The 19,381-nt window shown below is 53.2% G+C and overlaps 7 protein-coding genes across 7 annotated transcripts; 3 read left to right on the top strand and 4 right to left on the bottom strand.

Moving 5' to 3' along the window:
* Window positions 1-307: 307 nt before the first annotated feature.
* On the top strand, window positions 308-1,248 carry SAICODRAFT_52902 (aldose 1-epimerase; the record flags this gene model as incomplete). The annotated part of the gene is made up of 2 exons (XM_019169179.1): window positions 308-490; window positions 550-1,248. 2 exons carry the CDS (start codon window positions 308-310, stop codon window positions 1,246-1,248), a joined length of 882 nt encoding a protein of 293 aa, XP_019026522.1.
* Window positions 1,249-1,286: 38 nt separating this feature from the next.
* Window positions 1,287-2,936, bottom strand: SAICODRAFT_76373 (MFS general substrate transporter). Its single transcript, XM_019171017.1, has 4 exons — window positions 2,859-2,936; window positions 2,141-2,807; window positions 2,018-2,059; window positions 1,287-1,961 (listed from the first exon to the last, which is right to left on the bottom strand). Exons 1-4 carry the CDS (start codon window positions 2,916-2,918, stop codon window positions 1,336-1,338), a joined length of 1,395 nt encoding a protein of 464 aa, XP_019026521.1. The 5' UTR covers window positions 2,919-2,936; the 3' UTR covers window positions 1,287-1,335.
* A 544-nt stretch (window positions 2,937-3,480) lies between these two features.
* SAICODRAFT_76369 (helix-loop-helix DNA-binding protein) lies at window positions 3,481-4,660 on the bottom strand. Its single transcript, XM_019171016.1, has 2 exons — window positions 4,036-4,660; window positions 3,481-3,984 (listed from the first exon to the last, which is right to left on the bottom strand). Exons 1-2 carry the CDS (start codon window positions 4,649-4,651, stop codon window positions 3,878-3,880), a joined length of 723 nt encoding a protein of 240 aa, XP_019026520.1. The 5' UTR covers window positions 4,652-4,660; the 3' UTR covers window positions 3,481-3,877.
* Window positions 4,661-5,917: 1,257 nt separating this feature from the next.
* Window positions 5,918-6,798, bottom strand: SAICODRAFT_5351 (uncharacterized protein; the record flags this gene model as incomplete). Its single annotated transcript, XM_019169216.1, has 4 exons — window positions 5,918-6,020; window positions 6,072-6,500; window positions 6,551-6,710; window positions 6,774-6,798. The coding sequence occupies 4 exons, from the start codon at window positions 6,796-6,798 to the stop codon at window positions 5,918-5,920; spliced, it is 717 nt and encodes a 238-aa protein (XP_019026519.1).
* A 406-nt stretch (window positions 6,799-7,204) lies between these two features.
* Window positions 7,205-11,205, bottom strand: SAICODRAFT_23450 (DEAD-domain-containing protein; the record flags this gene model as incomplete). Its single annotated transcript, XM_019166694.1, is given in 4 exon segments — window positions 7,205-8,425; window positions 8,485-8,631; window positions 8,760-8,833; window positions 8,853-11,205. 4 exon segments carry the CDS (start codon window positions 11,203-11,205, stop codon window positions 7,205-7,207), a joined length of 3,795 nt encoding a protein of 1,264 aa, XP_019026518.1.
* Window positions 11,206-11,839: 634 nt separating this feature from the next.
* On the top strand, window positions 11,840-16,558 carry SAICODRAFT_52622 (acetyl-CoA synthetase-like protein; the record flags this gene model as incomplete). The annotated part of the gene is made up of 1 exon (XM_019169155.1): window positions 11,840-16,558. The coding sequence occupies one exon, from the start codon at window positions 11,840-11,842 to the stop codon at window positions 16,556-16,558; it is 4,719 nt and encodes a 1,572-aa protein (XP_019026517.1).
* Window positions 16,559-17,455: 897 nt separating this feature from the next.
* SAICODRAFT_53179 (dicarboxylic amino acid permease) lies at window positions 17,456-19,186 on the top strand (the record flags this gene model as incomplete). The annotated part of the gene is made up of 2 exons (XM_019169202.1): window positions 17,456-17,646; window positions 17,704-19,186. 2 exons carry the CDS (start codon window positions 17,456-17,458, stop codon window positions 19,184-19,186), a joined length of 1,674 nt encoding a protein of 557 aa, XP_019026516.1.
* Between the last annotated feature and the right edge of the window lie 195 nt (window positions 19,187-19,381).

Below are 19,381 nucleotides of genomic sequence, written 5' to 3'. Positions count from 1 at the left end.
AACAATGCGCTGCAGACAAACTCAATGGGCAACTATTCACCCAAGACCTCGAGCTCTCCGAATGAGCGGTACGTACTAGGCCAGACTCTCGAGCTCACGCTCCGCCTAGCTCCAACCGCTACAGAACTCCAAGAAAACGAGTTTGTAAACCCATCAACATGGCTTTATATCAAGCTCCTTGAGTGGGAGTTGCGTCATCGCCATCTGCCGACCGCGACGTGCATCCGCGGCCGCGCGCTGTCCGTCGTACACCTCGGCTTGAGTCAAAAAAGTTGAACAGATAAAGCAACAATCAATAGCTCAAGCCATGCCTTTCAAGCAGAACAACGACGACTCTGTCACCCTCACTCATCCCAGCGGATCATCTGCAAAGGTCCTCCTCTACGGCGCTACCGTTATCTCATGGGAAGTTGAAGGCAAGGAGCGTCTCTTCCTCAGTTCCAAGGCCAAGTTGGACGGAACCAAGGCTGTACGTGGAGGTATCCCTCTTGTGAGTCATCTTGTCCCTGTCCTTGGTTAGATCGACAAGTAACCCGTGGATCAATTAAGGTCTTCCCCGTCTTCGGTAAAGCTACAGAAGGACCCGCTGCCGCCCTACCTCAGCATGGTTTCGCTCGCACCTCAACCTGGGAGCTTCTCGGCATCAAGAATGACAACGACGATGTAGTGGCTGTGCAATTCGGTCTTGAGGTCGAGAACATTGATCTCGAAGCACAGAAACAATGGCCATACAAGTTTGGATTGATCTACACCGTCGAGTTGGGCAAGGACACACTGAAGAACACTATGGAGATCCGAAATGATGCTGATGCTGAGGACTTTGACTTCCAAATCCTCTTCCACTCATACCTGGCCGTTGGGGACGTTTCGGATGTTGAGGTCAAGGGACTTGAGAAGGTGGATTACAGAGATAAGACTCAGGGCGGTAAGGTCTTGACTCAGGCCGCCGAGTCTGAGGCTCGTCTTGACATTACCTCCGAGACTGACCGTCTCTACGTCGCTCCTTCAGGGACCAGCACTACCGTCCTCGAGAAGGATCAGGCCGTTGTCGAGGTCCAGAGGCAGAACTTGAAGGACGTCGTCGTGTGGAACCCATGGGAGAAGGCACCGCAGAACATGGGCGATTTCGGGCCCGAGGATGGATGGAAGAGGATGATTTGTGTCGAGGCTGGTAGTGTTGCGGAATGGCATAAGCTTAAGAAGGGAGACAGCTGGACTGGCTCTCAGGTTCTTAAGGCGTTGCTTTGAGAAGGGAATGGAGGATATATTGAAATTGCAAAAGATAAAGCTAGCGTATACCGGGTAACGAACACCAAAACCACTGCTTTGTCTTCTTCAGTTGGTGTATTTGAAGAACGGGTTCCTCATGTCAGTCTCATCAGCGAAAGCCATATGCTTCCTTGTAGCCTCCCTGGTCGCGGGATCCATCCCCTCCACAACCCTCGCCTTCTTTTTGTTATACCAGATGTTTACATATCTCAAGGCGAAAGACACAACCACCTGGGCACCCAAGCAGACAATGATAGCAGTCTTGCCCGGAATGTAGTCCGGAGCATCACTCGCTCGGAAAGTCTGTGTCCCAATGATATTCCCGGTAGCGAACGAAACGAGGGTCATGGCATTAACGACCACCTTCTTTGAATGTCCAGAGATATTCGAGGCATTCCAGGCCAGGATCAATCCAAATGCACCGCCAAAGGTTCCAGTGAGGTAGTTCGCAGCCAGTAATCCCGCCTTGTTATGAAGGTGTTGAAGGCCCACCATGAGGGCTGCACCGAGGATGGTTGGGATCAGGAAGATTAACATCACGAGACTTCGGTCATTGAGGCGGTCACTTAGCCAACCGCAGCCGAGGACGAAAACGATTCCGACGAGGCCGGCGGGTGTGCCAAGGATGAGAGTTTGCTGGGATGTGAAGCCAAAGGATTTAATAATGATGCTGTTAAAGTTACTCAAGGCACCTACACGTTCGACAATTAGTACATGTATTCACAGTGGAGCAAAGGTCTGGACTCACCATTTGGAATGGATGTCAACATAACAGAAATGAAGATCAACCCTGCCAAGCGACGTTAGCAATCTCGGCTTAATGCATAATGTTTCTGAACGGGAAACGGGTTGCCATGCGTCCAGTACGTACACGTTTTAACATCCACGAGTGCCTCTTTCATTTGATACACCTTTAACTTCTTATTCTGCGTCCCACTCTGATTATCCGCAATACGCAACAAGGCCGCACGCTTCTCACGGTCACTGAATCGGCGACCACTGGCGCGGACGGGTGAGTCGGGGAGGAAGATGAACACGAGAACTCCGCAGGCAACAGTGAAGAGACCGAGAGCGAGGTAGAAGATTCGCCAGCTTGCGAAATGGGAGTGGGTGAAAGTTACGCCGTATGCGACGAAGCCGCCGACGATGCTGGTGAGGGAGTTCATGACATAGAAGAAGGAGACGCGGCGGCCTTGTTCGCTTTTTTTGTACCACATGCTGATGATCATGACCAAGATGGGGGCCACGCAAGCTTCGAAGACGCCGAGGAGGGTGCGGAGGACGGCGAGTTGGGCGAAGTTCGTGCAAGCGGCGTGGCAAGAGAGGACGACTCCCCAGAGCATGATGTTGACGGCGAGGTATTTCGCAAGATGTGACACCTTTTGAGCCAGCCACTGAGTCGGAAGTTCGGTGACCAAGAACCCGACGTAGAATAGCATTCCGAGGTATGAGTATTCGTCACCCTTGAGGTGAGTGTCGGTTTGAAGACCCATGACGGAGGTGTACGAAAGAGTCGTTTTGTCCAAGAATTGCAAGAACTATACCTCTATTAGTACCAGATATGAACGTGGAGTTGCAAGGATTCCCACGTAGGTCAAAGCTAGCAACGGCACAATCGTAAAATCAATCTTCCTGACGAGCTTCTTCATGAACTCCTCATCAAACTCTTCCCCATCCTCGCCAAAATTCTCCCCCATAAACTGACGAGCTTCATCGCCATTCTCTTCGAGGATGGTGACTTCACCTTCAGCGATAGCCTCGGCTGGCCTGAGGGTGGGAACCTTTTCCATGGAGGGGCGGTGGGAGCTAGTGCTGCTACCAAACTCGACGATTGTAGACTTCTCCATGGTGAGTAGTGATTTCTCCAAGTACATGTAATGAGGAAACTCCCGCTTTTAAACCCCTCCAACTCGGCAAAAGAGTCTGCAGCGATCGACTGATAGGCAGTGGCAACGGCAAGGCTACGGGAGCCCAGCTGCAATACACCCCACGATCACAGCCGATGTATGAAGCCCGACGACCCAGATGGGAATACAAGCCGATATGGAGCTGATAGCTCCAAGTTTAAGCATCATAAGACTCGGCCCCGCAGGGCGGTTGCATCCTACCACGCCACGTCTTCAATTCTTCATGACGGCTCGTCGGCTTTGATTTACCCAGCCGACGAACCTCCAGAAGCGCAGTATGGGCGTAGGGAGAGAATAATCCATTAGACAACATAAGCCTATCACTAGTAGTAGAGCAATAAATCTTCGCAGACTCGGAAACAACAGAGGACCAGTAAGCAATACTCGAACAACAACGACAACGACAACACAACACAACGACCACGCGACAACCATAACAACGTACAAAATATCGTCCAATAAAAGATACAAAGATAGGCATAAAGCGACCGCGAAAGATCAAGCAAAAGACCATTCTTCAGCTGCAGCTGCGGCCGTCAGGGTCTTCTTTTCCATCGTCAACATCCAAAATTCGTAAAAATCGCACCCATCCATCACTCTCGATCCCCCGTTCCTGAACTTCAGGAAGTGTCACCGTCCACCAACTCCAATGCAAATCACCAGCCATATTCCCGTTATGTTTCTCCTCCATTGCCTTCCATTTAGTTCATGTTCCCACCCCTCAAATCCTTAACTTCGCGTCTCAAAGACTCGATTTCCCTCTGCTGGCTCTCCTGCTGGACGCGGAGGTTGCTGATGTACTCAATGGCTGGATTATCCAGTTAGTTTCATCCTGAATATACGATAAGAAGAAACATACCTTTGCTGAGTATCTCCCACTTGCTCGTCTTCAAAGTCTTGTCCACGGGTAAGTTGTCCCTCAAATCATCAAACAAGTCCTTCATCTCCCGTCGTCTCTTCCTCTCGGCTATTTTGTGACTAACCCTTAACTCCGGAGAACGAGAGTACGGCGTCTCCTTGACCCGCTCAACAGAAGGCTGAACCAATTGGCCGGTCGAGGTCGACGCGATAGACGCAGTATCATACTGGGGGTCCGGGAACGCGTATGGGAACCCAGGCGTAGGGTTGGGCGCATTGGGGTGAGGGAAGGGATAAGTCCGGTTGGGCTGATACCTGTTGTTCGCATCCGGATGGAAGATGGGCGGCGCGATATGCGGAACAGGACGACCAGGCCCTGTACCAGAGGTACTAGACCACGGCCGTTTCTGGGAGTTAGGCGACACCGAGCGGCCATTGTTCGGGTCGATCTGCAGTTGGGACATCCGGGAGTCAAATCCATAAGTCGAAGCCTGCGATTCCCGTCGAGAAGAGATGTAGGAGGACACTGAGGGCGCTTTACCGCGCATGCTTCCGGGATGACCACCGTATGATTCCGAAACAGAGCCTGGTCTGTGCCCGATGTCGTATTCTGACATGCCATTATCGACAACAACTTGTGAAACGCGCGAGTCTCTTCGCGAGTCGAGTGGGTAGCTGCCGTAGTCGGGTTGCATCGCGTGTCCCGGTGATCCGTTCGCACTGTATGGTGGAGCGCCTACGACCTCATCCTGCGACGGCCTCGGCACAAATCCGAATCCAGGTTGTTGCCCACCCCCCTGAAACGGAACGGGGGTCTCATTCCCGGGTGTAGCCGAGGAAAGATGTAATGACGGGTCCGTAATCGATCCTCGACGCGACAAGTCAAAGGGAAGGTTAGGATTATGATGAATAGGCTCAATGGGAGGCAAAGAAGGTCTTTGAGCAGAATTGAAAGATTGCTGGGGATTGCCACCGGCGAACGGAGGTCCGGGCGCGTTCGCGTTGTTCTGGTATGAGTTTGCAGCGGCTTGCTCTGCGTGACGATGATGTCAGACCGGAAAATACGCGATCGCTCGCGAAGAACTTACCTCGTAGTCTCCACTGACTCTCACTTGGCATAGGGCCGTTATACTGGTTCGGATCCATTTGCTGGCCGCCGTAGGCCATCTGTGGTTGCATAGCCATGTGCGGCAGTCCGTAACGAGGTGCTTAGCGAGACGAAGATGATGAAATGTCGAGTGAATGCGTCGAGATCGCGTTGATGATGGATGGTGTGTCTCCTCTCAGCGGCGGAGTTCGAAATGGAAGGGTGGGTTGGTTGGTTTTTCGGTGGTGGTCGAATGGGCGTCTGCAGGCTTCGGGTTAAGGTTGAGACGAGGGAGCGGTCGCTGCGCACGGGCCTCGTATCTCTCGCGGTGAATAAGCAGTAGAAAACGGGAAGGCGGGTCGTATATTGTCGCAGGTTAATCGCGTGTTTCCCAACAGCTCTCCTGCTCGACGTGCGATGGTCTGATGGTTCTGCGTGGCCCCTTCCCGTCGACAACGTGCGAGGCCGTGCTCCTGCAAAATGCGATCGCCCGCCGATTCGCTGCAACGTCAAGTAATCTCGCGAGCGAAAGGCGGCCGGACCTTAACCGTGATGTAATCAAGTAGAGGGAATGAACGACCGTACATTTAGGATAAAAAGATGGATGTAAAGCAAGTGAAACATAACTCCTGGCTGCTGGTCATCCTGCCTGCCATTGACTCCGCGTGCCGGTACCCCGTAGCCCTGATCCAGAATCCATGGCCAACCATCCCATGTGACGAACGATAAAAAGGCAGAAAGCGACAAATGGTATCTGTGGAACGCCTATAAATACAACCAACGGACGTCCGACCGCTCAGTCTGTCCACCGGTGACGGCTGACCGAAGCACTCGGGTTAGGGCTGGACGCACGCGGAGAAGAAGTCTCCGCAGCCATCACCGTGCCTCGAAAGACATACCTATCACCCAGTTAGCCTGCAATAAACATGAAAACTGTACATGGAACGCACCCGAGTCCAAATCCAACTCCAAACAGTGCGACGCTCCAGATGATCATCATGCCCCACCCCGATCCACCGGCTCCGCTTCCCACGACCTGGGGGATTGCATCCTTCTTAGATGGCCTCCTCACATTGGCGGGACGCTTCATCCTCTTCCTAGGCGTAGCACCTTCGCGTGAAACTGGCGTGTCCCTGGCAGAACTCATAGCAGCCTGCCTTTCCATCACCTCCTCCTGCGTCAGCAACTCCAATTGCGTGACGCCAATGTTCGGAGAAGGAGCCGGACTCGCTGTACGTTCCTCATATCCAGCACCCTTACGCGAAGAAGCCCGTGAATGGCTGTTAGATGGTGCGGGGTTCCGCCTGCAGTCACTCGCTTGGAAGAACGACGTCAACGGCGAATTCGTCTCCGAAACGTGGGAAGCCCGTGTCGACGTACTGTACACTCATAATTAGCTCGGCTCCTGGTACGGGAAGTGCACGCATACGTCGGTTTAAAAACAGCAGCCTCTTCGTCATCCTCCTCGTCATCCTCACTCCCCCCACCCTCCTCTTCCTCCACCTCACCCACTCCCTCATTGACATGCTCCACCTCCTCACCACCACTCTGCCTTCTCCCCATCTCCTCCTCAACACTAACCCAAGAATCTGCAAACCCAAAGTTAGCCCTTGTCCACGCGCACAAACACCTCACACCTCAGACCGACGTACCATCAATAAGCACGCTTCCCTCCATGACAGGCTGGACGAAGCTCAAAGGATGGAAGAACGACGATGGTCGGCTCGATTGCTGCTGCATGGATAGTTTACGATGGATGGTATAGTTGGCTGAAGCACAGGGAGCAGGTTCGGACCCTTATTACGTTTGGTTGTGAGCAGGTGATCCAAGACATGTGATCATCCATTTACGGGGGCAGCCACAATCAGCAGCTGGGAAATACCGATAAAGTGAGAAGAAGGAGAAAGTTCAACGTGTGAAATATGTATGTATTGTCCAAAAACCTGGATCCCAAAAACGAATAGAAACAAACAAGAAACTTTTAGATATCATCAAACAACATTGACATGACCGCATCTATACTCGAGGCCTCCCACGTTCCCCATTCCAGTACGCCCCATGCCCATAACCGTAGGCAAGCTGCTTAGAAAGAGATCTTGGTACCACGGGCCTCTCCAACACCACCACGGTTGGAAGAGTTGGACTGGAATCCACCACGGCCTCCACCACGGCCACCACGGCCACCACGGTCACCACCGAAACCACCACGGCCTCCACCACGACCTCCACCGAAGCCACCACGGCCTCCACCACGGCCACCACGGCCACCACGGTCACCACCGCCGAATCCACCACGTCCTCCGCCACGGGGAGCAGAGTCATCACGAGGCTGAGAGAAGTCCACACGAATAGATCGGCCAGCGATCTCAGCACCGTTCTTCTCAGCATGAGCCTTTTGGGCATCCTCGATGGTACCGAACTGGACGTATCCGAAACCCTTCAAGTTACCGGTCTCGCGGTCAGTGGGGAGACGGACGTTAAGGACGTTACCGCACTCGCCGAAGACAGAATAGAGCTCATCCTCGGTAGCATCGAAAGAGATGTTACCGACGAAGAGGGTGTCAGAGGGAGGGGAGACCTTGTCACCGTAACGCTCAGCACGGTCACCACGGTTCTCCTGCTTGGGCTTGGGCTGGGAGATGTCAAGGTTGACGGGGCGGCCGTCGATCTCCTTACCCTGGAGCTCGGCAACAGCCTTCTTGGCAGCAGCGGCGGTAGAGAACTCGACGTATCCGAAACCCTTGGAGCGGTTGGTCTGACGGTCCATGACGACGCGGGCCTCAACGACCTCACCGGCGTCAGCGAACTCCTGACCGAGCCACTCGTTGTCGACGTTCCAGGAGAGACGACCGACGAAGATGGTCTTGGACTCCTCGGAATCGGAGGACTCCTCGGTCTTGGAGCGCTTGGCCTCGGGCTCAGCGGCAGTCTCGGCCTTGCGCTTCTTGTCACCAGCCTCGGACTCCTCAGAGTCAGAGTCAGAGTCAGAGTCGGAACCAGACTCCTCCTTCTTGGCATCGTTCATCTCCTCGTCGGAAGAGGAGTCGTCAGAGTCGGAACCAGACTCAGAATCGTCCTTCTTGGCCTCCTCCTCGGACTCAGAGTCAGAGCCAGACTCGGAAGAGGAGTCGGACTCCTCAACGGCCTCCTTGACAGCCTTAACGACCTTACCGGCCTTCTCGGCGACGGCCTTACCAGCGTCAACGACCTTCTTGGTGACGGTCTCCTCCTCAGACTCGGAGTCGGAAGAGTCAGAGCCAGACTCAGAAGAGGACTCGGAGGAAGAAGAGGAAGGAGTGGGGGACTAGAGAACCACACAGTTAGCAGAGATCTTCGTAACAAAACACACCGAGGACGACAAACCTTAGCCTTCTTAGACTTCTTCTCCTTAACCGCAGCCTTGGCAGCACTCTTCACCTTCTCAGCACCCTTAACAGCCTTCTGAACACCGGCCTTCTTGGGGGTATCGAGAGCAGTAGGCTTAGCAACCTTAGCAACCTTAGACGAGGACTTGGCCATTATGAGAGAGAGGTCACGAAGTGTTGTTGGATGGAGTTACTCGAGGAAACTCTGGACTTTCGAAAAATGTTCAGTTTTGCGAAATCTCTTAGTGCGAGGGGCGTATCGCACAGCCACACCGCAAATTCTCTACCAGCGCGAATAGCTGGGGGCGGGGCACGTGATCTATCGCTGGGAGACGAAGCGTGTGATTCTATGATCGATGTTCTAACGTCTGGTACTGATGTAGCTGTCCTTCGGCTTCGGAGCCCTAGCCCCGCCCTTCGCGTTCTTCGTCTTTCCAGTCCCGGCAGCCTTCCCCCTCGCCGGCTTCGTCGTCCGCTCCACCTTCGTCTTCTTATACGCCCTCGGCATATCCTCCCCATCCGCCGTCCTCTTCTTCTTCAACTGCTTATTCGACAACTTCTTCTCTGCCTTGGGATTCAAGACAGCTGCAGACTTCTCCTTCGCATCCTTCTTTCCCTTCTCGTTCGTGAACCAAGTACGTGCAGGACGAGATTTGATCTCGTCTTCGTATTTCATCACGTTCTCTCCACGTCGGATTTCCATCTCGGCCTGTCTGAGGAGCTTCTCCTCGCGTTCATCTTTCATGACTTCCTCGATTTCGTCCTCCATACCCGCGATTTTGGCGCCGAGTTTGTCGACGAGGTCGTTATCGAGGGTACGGGAGCCCACCTTCATCTTTTGGGTTTCGGCAGCTTTGACGGCGGCTTTGACGACTTTGCGGTCTGCTTCTCCCGCCAAAGTCACGGAACGACCAATACGCCCTGCACGAGCCGTACGACCGACACGATGGAGGTAAATCTCATGAGATTGTGGTGCCTCGTAATTGATAACGACATCAATCCCCTTGATATCAATACCACGGGACGCCAAATCCGTAGCGAGCAAGAAATCAGCTTTGCCGTCCTTGAACCCCTCCAAAGCCTGGATACGCTGCTCTTGCGAGAGGTTACCGTGGAGTTCTGCAGCCTTTAACCCAGAGAGTGCGAATATGATGCGCATCTTGTGCGCATAAACCTTTGACCTGAAGAAAATCAGAACCCTCCTCTTGAAGTAATGCGTACACAACGCCAACAACATCGCGGGCCTGAGGTGTTCCCTCTGCGGTCGAATCCTGATGAATTCCTGTGTAAGTCCAGCCGCCGTCGCCTTCTTCTGATCGACCTGTAACTTGACCGGGCGATTAAGCGACAAGCGAATCAACTGATCAATATCACTCGTCATCGTCGCCGAAAATAACATCGTCTGTCGTCCCACGGGACACGCCTCCACAATCTCATTCAACTCATCCGCAAATCCATCCTCGAGCATCCTATCAGCCTCATCCATAACCATAATCTCGATATTATCCGTCGTGAACGCGATCGAGTTTCGTACGTGATCGATGAATCGACCAGGTGTTGCGATGATCACATCCGGCCGGGTCCGGAGTTCCGCTTCTTGAGCTTTGAGGGAGAGACCTCCGACACAGAGACAGAAACGGATATCGGTGAATGCGGCGAGTTTGATGCCGACGTTATAGCACTGCATTGCCAATTCACGGGTTGGGGTTAGGACGAGGACGCGGGAGGTTGGGACTTTTTTGGGGCGGTAGAGGAGGCGTTCGAGGATTGGGACGATGAAGGCGGCGGTTTTTCCGGAACCGGTGACGGCGCCTCCGACGATGTCTTTACCCAGAAGCGCAACAGGGATGGTCTTGGCCTGGATAGCGGTGGGGTTGGTGAACCCGACTGCGTTGAGACCCTTGAGGATCGGACGAGAGAGGTTCATGTCCTGGAAAGAAGCAGTGACGGAACCGGCAGATTCCTCGGCGGGGGCGAAGTACGCTTCTTGCCTCGCTTTCTCTTCGGCGGTTTCTTCCTCCTCCTCGTCGTCGCTGCCCTTCAAGTCGTGAGGGTGTTCGACGACGGAGGCGACGGACTCATCGTCAGATCCCGCATCCTCCTCATCATTCTCGTCATCCTCCTGCTCCTCGTCCTCGTCTTCCTCCTCAGAATCGAGGTTAGGGAGTTCCTCCTCTTCCTCGTCCTCCTCCTGCATACCCTCCGGCACACCCTCCCCGAACCCTTCCCCTTCCCCATCGTCCTCACTCTCACTTCCAAAACCCTTGAACTCCTCCTCTTCCTCTTCCTCGTCTTTCTCAATCCCATCCTCACTCTCCTCCTTGAGATCAAGCTTTCTTCTCTTCTTCACAATATCATCGATATTAACATCCCTCCTTCCCTCCCTCAATCCAGCCCCAGAAAATCCCCACCCCTCCATTCCACCCTCATCGACACCAAGTCCAGTCGCCTGACCATTATCGAACTCGAACTCCGGGTCGATATCCTGCTCCTTCGCTTTCTCGACTTTCGCCTTCAGCTGCTTCGCCTTCTTCGGTTTCTGTGCCGCGGCTTTCTTTCCCTTTTTGATTACAGAGGCTTGCTCTTCCTCTACCTCGGATTGTTCGACTTCGGAGTCGGAGGAGGCGATCTCCTCTTCTTCTTCTTCGACGGAGAGCTCGGCGTCAGAGTCGATGGTGCCGATGAAGTCGAGGTCGTCGGGCCTGGCACGTTTCGACATTGTTGATCTCTTAGAAGCGTTTTGCTTGTTTCTGTGCTTTGCAGTCGAGGACTGCTGAAGCTGGACTTTTTCGCGCTTATGCGGTGTTTATCGTCACGTGATGCTGTGCGGCAGTGAACGTCCCCTTCTCTGACGAACTGAGATGTTATGTGAGATGAGAGAGATCATGGCTCTCGTTGCCTGGACGGACATCGGCCTCGGCAGCAAGCTTCATTTAACGCAGAGTTGCCGGCGAGTCTCGAGGTTCCCACGGTCCGTCCCGTACCCAAGGCTGACCCAAGACCCCACCCGTTTCGCGTCCTTGAAACCTTGGGAGCTGAACTGAAGCTTCCCATGGTGATGATATACCCTGCGATCTCATGTCGAAAACAACGTGAAGCTTCCCTCGTGCACTGTTATGGGTGCCTGCATCACGTGCCTCTCCACCGACATAGCCGTCCAATCCAAGCGAAACTCACCACCAATGTCTGCAATGAATGACATCCCTCCAGCGCTTGATCAACGATTGGCAGAGTTGCGGTTGGAGTACGATGAGGGAGAGATCACCGAGAAGGGCTATTTGAAGCGACGGACGGCGTTGTTGCAGCAATTCCAGGTGCCGGGGGAGGTTGTGGAGCAGAACCTGCAAGCGCAAATGGACCAGCAATACGCGCCGTCTTTGGTTCAAGAGAATGTGCATGATGGAAATGGATCAGGGTACAGAGCATCAATAGCCAACGCCGGCTTCGGCGATGCCTCACCACATATCGGCAGCGTACGCGCGAGCTCGTCGTCGCATGGCCACTCGGACACGAAATCGAGTGATGGACAAAGCGCGAATGATTATGTCTTCAACCCAGCACTCGAGACCGAATCGCAGTACACGACGGATCCAGCGCCATACTTCGACAATTTCTCGCATCGGGCGAATACGGGGTTATACGACGAGCCAAGCCCCTACGAAGAAGAAGGAGCCTCACACTACGACCACGACCATGAGATATTGCACAACGCACCATTTTACAGTGATCCCTCCCGCGTCTACAACTACGACCAAAACCCCACCCCAACCTCCCCCGGCTACGAATCCTACCTACAACAAAGTCAAGACGAAGTCCCCCCCTGGCTTCAAAACGCTGGAAAACAACAACTCCCCTTCGAACCTCGCGAAGTCCCTTTCGCGCTGTACGATCCCCACTCCCCCTCTCTCCCCATGTCCTCCTTCGATACTATCGCTTCCCTTCTTCGGCACCGGTCTGCCACGACTCCTAAGCGTCCGGCGTTTTTGGTGTTGGATTCGAAGGGGAAGGAGGTGCAGAGTGTCACATGGGATAAATTGGCGGGGAGGGCGGAGAAGGTCGCGAAGGTCATCAGGGACAAGAGTGGGTTGTTCAGAGGGGATAGGGTCGCGCTCGTCTATCGGGATGGAGAGGTCGTCGATTTCGTGGTTGCCCTGTTCGGATGTTTCATTGCCGGTGTCGTCGCGGTACCGATTAATCGACCCAACGACTACGCTGAGCTCAATTTCATCCTCACCAGTACGAATGCGCATCTTGCGCTGACGACGGATAACAACCTCAAAGCGTTCCAGCGAGATTTGATGCAACAACGACTCGCGTGGCCGAGAGGCGTCGAATGGTGGAAGACGAATGAGTTCGGGAGTTATCACCCGCGGAACAAGAAGGATGACTTACCACCGCTGCAATCGCCCGACTTGGCCTACATCGAGTTCTCCCGCTCCCCGACCGGGGAGTTGCGTGGTGTCGTGTTGAGTCACAAAACCGTTATGCACCAAATGGCCGCTATCTCGGCAATGGTATCCACAGCCCCCGGTGGACTCCCGCGACGTGCTCCAGCGACATTTGAGAGGACGGGCGCGATGGGTGTGGGAGGGGGTGTCGGGGAGGTGTTGTTGACCTATTTGGATCCACGGCAGGCTGTGGGTATGATCCTGGGTGTGTTGTTGAGTGTCTACGGAGGTAACACAACCGTCTGGATCCCACAACCCGCCATCACAGTCCCCGGACTCTGGGCGAACTTGATAACGAAATATAAAGCGACCCTCACCTTGGCGGATTATCCTGGCCTCAAAACGGTGGCGTATAACTACCAGAATGATCCGCATAGCACACGAGGGTACAGTAAGAAATATCCGGTTGATTTTGGGAGTGTGAGGTTGTGTTTGATTGATTGTCTCAATGTCGATGCGGAGTTTCATGAGATATTGACCGACCGCTGGCTTCGGCCGCTTGGGAATACGCGGGCGCGGGATGTTGTTGCGCCGATGTTGTGTTTGCCGGAACATGGTGGGATGGTTATCTCGATGCGTGATTGGCTGGGCGGACAGGATCGGATGGCCACCGGACTCGAGGAGGATAAGGAGGGGGAGTTGGCGGAGGTTTTGTTGGATCAGGAAGCGTTGAAGACGAATGATGTCGTTGTCGTTGCAACCGGGAACGAAGTCCGACGACGGGCGGGTGAACCGGGTGTGGTTAGGGTCGGTGCGTTCGGGTGTCCCATTCCGGATGCGACGATGGCGATTGTGGATCCGGAGAATAGCATGTTGTGCCCACCTGGTATTGTGGGCGAGATTTGGGTCGATAGCCCGAGTATCTCGGGTGGGTTTTGGGCTTTGCCGAAGCATACTGAGTCGATTTTCCATGCTTTGACGTATGTTTTTTCCCCCGAAACCGGACTACAACCACAACCGCTCGAGCAAGAGTTTTTGCGAACGGGGTTGTTGGGATGTTTTATTAAGGGCAAGTTGTATGTGCTGGGGTTGTATGAGGATCGGCTTAGGCAGAGGGTTGAGTGGAGTGAGAATGGGAGACAGGATTTGGTTGAGTTTCGTTATCATTATACGAGTCAGATGGTGCATACGATTTTGAGGAGTGTGCAGCGGGTGTTTGATTGTTCGGCTTTTGATGTGTTTGTCAACAATGAACACCTACCGGTTATTATTCTGGAGAGCTCGGCGGCGATTACGGCCCCGTTGACGCCGAGTGGGCCGCCGAGACAGTTGGATTATGAGTTATTGTCGAGCATTGCGGAGAAGTGTATCGAGTGTTTGTTGGAAGAGCATCAGGTTCGTGTTTATTGTGTGTTGATTACAGCACCGAATACGCTGCCAAGGACGATCAAGAATGGGCGGAGGGAGATTGGAAATATGCTTTGTCGGAGGGAGTTTGAGATGGGTACGTTGCCGGCTGTGCATGTCAAATTTGCGGTGGAGAGAGCGGTGCTCAACCTGCCGGTGGGGAGTGATCCAGTCGGTGGGATTTGGAGTCCGGTTGCGTCGAGGCAGAGGGCGGAATTGCTTGCGATGGAGGAGAAACAGTTTAGTGGGGTTGATTATCGGGAGATTTCGATTGATGATCGGACGAGTACGCCGCTCAACAACTTTTCGAGTATCGTGGATTTGGTACAGTGGAGGGTGAGTAGGCAGACTGAGGAACTTGCATTGTGTTCGATTGATGCGAGAGGGAAAGAGGGGAAGGGAATTTCGTGGCGGAAGACGGATCAGAGGATTGCGGCGGTTGCGACGTATATCAAGAACAAGACGAAGATCGCGGCGGGGGATCATGTCGCGTTGATTTATACGCATTCGGAGGAGTTCGTATATGCTGTCCATGCATGTTTCTGTTTGGGCGTTACGATCGTTCCGATTGCGCCCTTGGATCAGTCGAGGCTTTCGGAAGATGTACCGGCGTTGTTAAATGTAATTGCGGATTTTGGGATCAAGGCGATTTTGGTGAATAATGATACGGATCACGCATTTAAGAGTAAGACGATTTCGCAGCATCTGAGGCAGTCGGCGATGGCGGCGAGGATGAATATTCCGCCGATTCACAATACGTCGAAACCGTCGAAACAACTCAAGGGATGTCGGGAGCTTGGGTTCAGTGTGCGTCCCGAATGGCTGAAATCGGATTTCCCGGCGTTGATTTGGACGTATTGGACGCCTGATCAGAGACGTGTTGCGGTGCAGTTAGGTCATGATACGATTATGGCTATGTGCAAGGTTCAGAAGGAGACGTGTCAGATGCATAGTGCACGACCTATATTGGGGTGTGTACGGAGTACCTCTGGTATCGGGTTCATGCATACATGCTTGATGGGTGTGTACGTCGGAGCCTCGACCTACATCGTCTCCCCACCTGATTATGCCGCGAACCCATCTGTGTTGTTCCAGGCGCTGGCACGGTATAAGGTCAAGGATACCTATGCTACACCGCAGATGTTGGATCATGCCATGGCTACTTCACCGGCGAAGGGATTCAAGTTGATGGAGTTGAAGAACCTGATGATTATGTTCGAGGGTCGACCGAGGTCTGATATCTTCCCGAAGGTTCGGACGCATTTTGATCAGAGTGGGTTGGATCCGACGGCGGTGAATACTATCTACAGTCATGTGCTGAATCCCATGGTGGCTACGCGGTCGTATATGTGTATCGAGCCAGTGGAGTTGTATCTGGATGTCAAAGCGTTGCGGTCAGGCCTCGTGCAGCCGGCCGATCCTGATCTTGATCCGTTCGGGTTGTTGTTGCATGATTCCGGGATGGTACCCGTATCCACACAAATCGCCATCGTCAATCCAGAGACGTGCGAGTTGTGTTGTGTAGGAGAATATGGCGAGATATGGATCGCATCCGAAGCCTGCGCAAAGGCATTCTACAAGTCTAAAGACTCCTTCGACATCGAGCGCTTCCAAGGCCGCATCATCGATGGTGATCCGAGAATTACCTACGTCCGAACCGGTGATCTAGGGTTCTTGCACAACATTGTACGGCCAATTGGACCTGGTGGTGCGATGGTTGATATGCAGACGCTTTTTGTGCTCGGTAGTATTGGGGAGACGTTTGAGGTGAATGGGCTTAACCATTTCCCCATGGATATTGAGTACTCGGTCGAGAGGTCGCATCGACATATTACGAATCAGGGATGTGCTATCTTCCAGGCTGGTGGACTCACTATTATGGTCATTGAGGTTTCTCGGGCAAATAAGCTGGCTGCTATCGTTCCTGTCGCCGTCAATGCTGTACTGGAAGAGCACCAGGTCGTGGTCGACGTCGTGGCCTTCGTTGGTCGAGGCGACTTCCCTCGCTCAAGATTAGGCGAGAAGCAGAGAGGGAAGATATTGGCCGCATGGGTCACGAGGAAATTGCGGACACTCGCACAATTCAGCGTTAGGGAAGGGGCTGCCACAAATATGCTTCCTGCCACAATCGCAGAGAATGCGGAACAGGGACCGCCTTTGGTACACGACACGAACTCGCCGGGGGTGCCGACGCAGCAGGAAATCAGTCGGGGATCGAGTAGCACTGGGGATAACAACTTGGCGACTGTTCACGAGGAACATCCGAGGAAGGCATAAAATAGATGGACGGAATATGTACGATATTATTATGAGAGGTTTATGATGGTTACGCATACTTACAGGAAGGCGCTGGTGTTCATGGGGGGTATTTGTTATACCATGGATGAGAGTGCTTGTTCTAGGATAGCTAAAGGAACTACAAAGATTCAGATACCAAGGTACCATAGTTAATCAGAAGCACGATATCATAAAGATTACCTCAGCAGTGCGACCCCGCACGGGCCCGGATCTACTTCGGTCAAGATCATCTGGATCTGTTCGTTTTCGAAACTCGGCTGTGCACGCGATTGGCGCGCGAGATGGGCGGCACGGCACACAAGGGGGGGCGCTCGCGGTGTAACATGCGAAACGTCGTCGGGTACGACATCAGGTCATCAGGTCGTATCTTCCGCGGAGAAAGGTGCAGCCGTCGTCATGGCTGCGGCAATCAATATCGAAGTCAGCTATCTCATCAGGCGCGGATCAGGCCACCTCGCGCTCGCGATCGCTAAGCTTCTGACCCCAATCCGGCCCAGCGCACACCTCAACAAGCTGGTCCCCTCATGATCTCGGCTCTGCGTGACGTCTACCGTACATACCATGGAGACTCGTATCTCCTCGGAGGTGTATCTCCTGGAAGGTTCTTCGGAAGCACCGGAGATAGAATGCTTATTGCGCCTGCCGGGTTCCTTAATTAGGGTTTAAGCTACCGAAGTCGAACTTCGGCTGATACGCGAATTCACCAATTGAAGATCGGGCATTTACGGCCGGTCCCCAGTCTGGGCGCATGTTGCAATGAGCTTATGCGAAAGGTAGATAGGGGCGCATGAATAAGAGCTGGCAGAAAAAAGGGTTAAAAGTCTTCCCAGGCCCGCCCCGCAGTGTGATCCGGAGTCCAACATACTTGTCGCAAGCATGGCTTCGACTGCGATTGAGTTGAACAACCACAATGATCTGAAGAAGACGCCGTCTGCGCTTGTGAGGCCTTCGTCGAGGGATGTTGAGGAGGGAGATGTGAAGAATTTGGGACCGAGTGAGAATCTGCACCGTGGGTTGAAGGCTAGGCACATCACCATGATTGCAATTGGTGGTGCTGTTGGTACTGGGTATGTGCTGCATTAAGTTGTCAATCAATGGCCTGGATGCTAACAAATGCTGCACAGTCTTATCATCGGTACTGGAAGTGCTCTGACCAGGGCTGGTCCCGCTGGAGTGCTGATCACTTACTCTATCGTCGGTCTTATCGTCTACGCTGTCATGTGCGCTCTTGGTGAGATGGCTTCTTACCTCCCCCTCCCACACGGTTTCGCTGGTTACGCTTCTCGCTTCGTCGACCCCGCTCTCGGTTTTGCTCTCGGTTACAACTACTGGTTCAAGTACATCATCGTCACGCCTAACCAACTCACAGCAGCCGCACTCGTGTTGCAGTTCTGGTGTCCGCGAGATAAAGTCAATCCGGGTGTATGGATCGCGATCTTCATGGTCTTGATTATCTGTATCAATTATTTTGGAATCAAGTTCTTTGGAGAATTTGAGTTCTGGCTGAGTTCGATTAAGGTTGTGGTTATTATTGCTTTGATCTTGCTCTGCTTGATTTTGGCTTGTGGAGCTGGACCTAGCCATGACAAGAGCGGCTACTACTGGAGACAGGGTGCGTTCAACGAGTATATCGCGGAAGGAGCCAAGGGTCGCTTCTTGGCTGTCTGGTCTTGCTTCATTACCGCCACTTTTGCATACCTCGGTACCGAACTCGTCGGTGTTACCGTCGGTGAGGCCAAGAACCCCCGCCGTACCGTCCCGAAGGCTATTCGTCTGACCTTCTTCCGTATCCTCGTCTTCTACGTTCTTTCCGTCTTGCTGCTCGGATTGATCGTGCCCTACAACTCCAAGGATCTCATTACCGCTAACAAGGCCTCGACTTCTGCTGCTGCTTCGCCGTTCGTTGTCGCGATCAGGTTGGCCGGTATCCCGGTTCTGCCTGGATTCTTGAACGCGTGTATCTTGATCTTCGTCATCTCTGCTGCCAACTCTGATCTGTACATTGCCTCGCGTACCATCTTTGCGCTCGCGAAGGATGGCAAGGCACCGGCATTTTTGGCTAGGACCGATAAGCGCGGTGTCCCCATCTACGCTCTTGGAGTGAGTTCTTTGTTCTGTTTGCTTGCGTTCTTGAACGTTTCCAACTCTTCCGCGACGGTGTTCAAGTACTTTGTCAACTTGGTCACCATTTTCGGTATCTTGACCTGGATCTCTATTCTCGTTACCCACCTTTTCTTCATGAAAGCCGTCAAGGCTCAAGGTCTCGACCGTCACCGTGATCTTCCTTACGCCGCTCCTTTCGCTCCTTACTCAACTTGGGCAGCCCTCATCTTCTGCTGTCTCATCTGCATCTTCAAGGGGTTCGACACCATTGCCGGAGGTTTCAACAAGACCTCCTTCATTACCTCGTACATCGGTATCCCGGTCTTTTTGATCTTCTTGTTCGGATACAAGATCGCGATGAAGAGCAAGAGAGTTAGGGCCGAGGAGGCGGATTTGGTGTCTGGAAAGGCTGAGGTTGATCAGGATGAACAGGACTATTTGGATGAGCAGGAGGCTGCTGGGGAGAAGAAGGGATTTTACAGGTTTTTGTCTTGGTTGTTTTAAAGGAACGGTACCTTCCGGGACTTTAGTTATGTGTCGACGGTCTATGATCAGGTATCTTAAATGACAATTCTGGAGGAAGATCTTATTCAAACGTTCAAGTGACTTTGCGCGCGTTTTCGTTTCTGAACGTGGGAATTTCGAGCTCCGACCTTGCCCGTGCATTAGGTGCCGCATGCGTGTGGCTGTGCTCATACA

Source organism: Saitoella complicata (assembly GCF_001661265.1).
Source record: "Saitoella complicata NRRL Y-17804 unplaced genomic scaffold SAICOscaffold_3, whole genome shotgun sequence".
NCBI lineage: Eukaryota > Fungi > Ascomycota > Saitoellomycetes > Saitoellales > Saitoellaceae > Saitoella > Saitoella complicata.
This window is presented reverse-complemented; position numbering and strand designations above follow the sequence as displayed.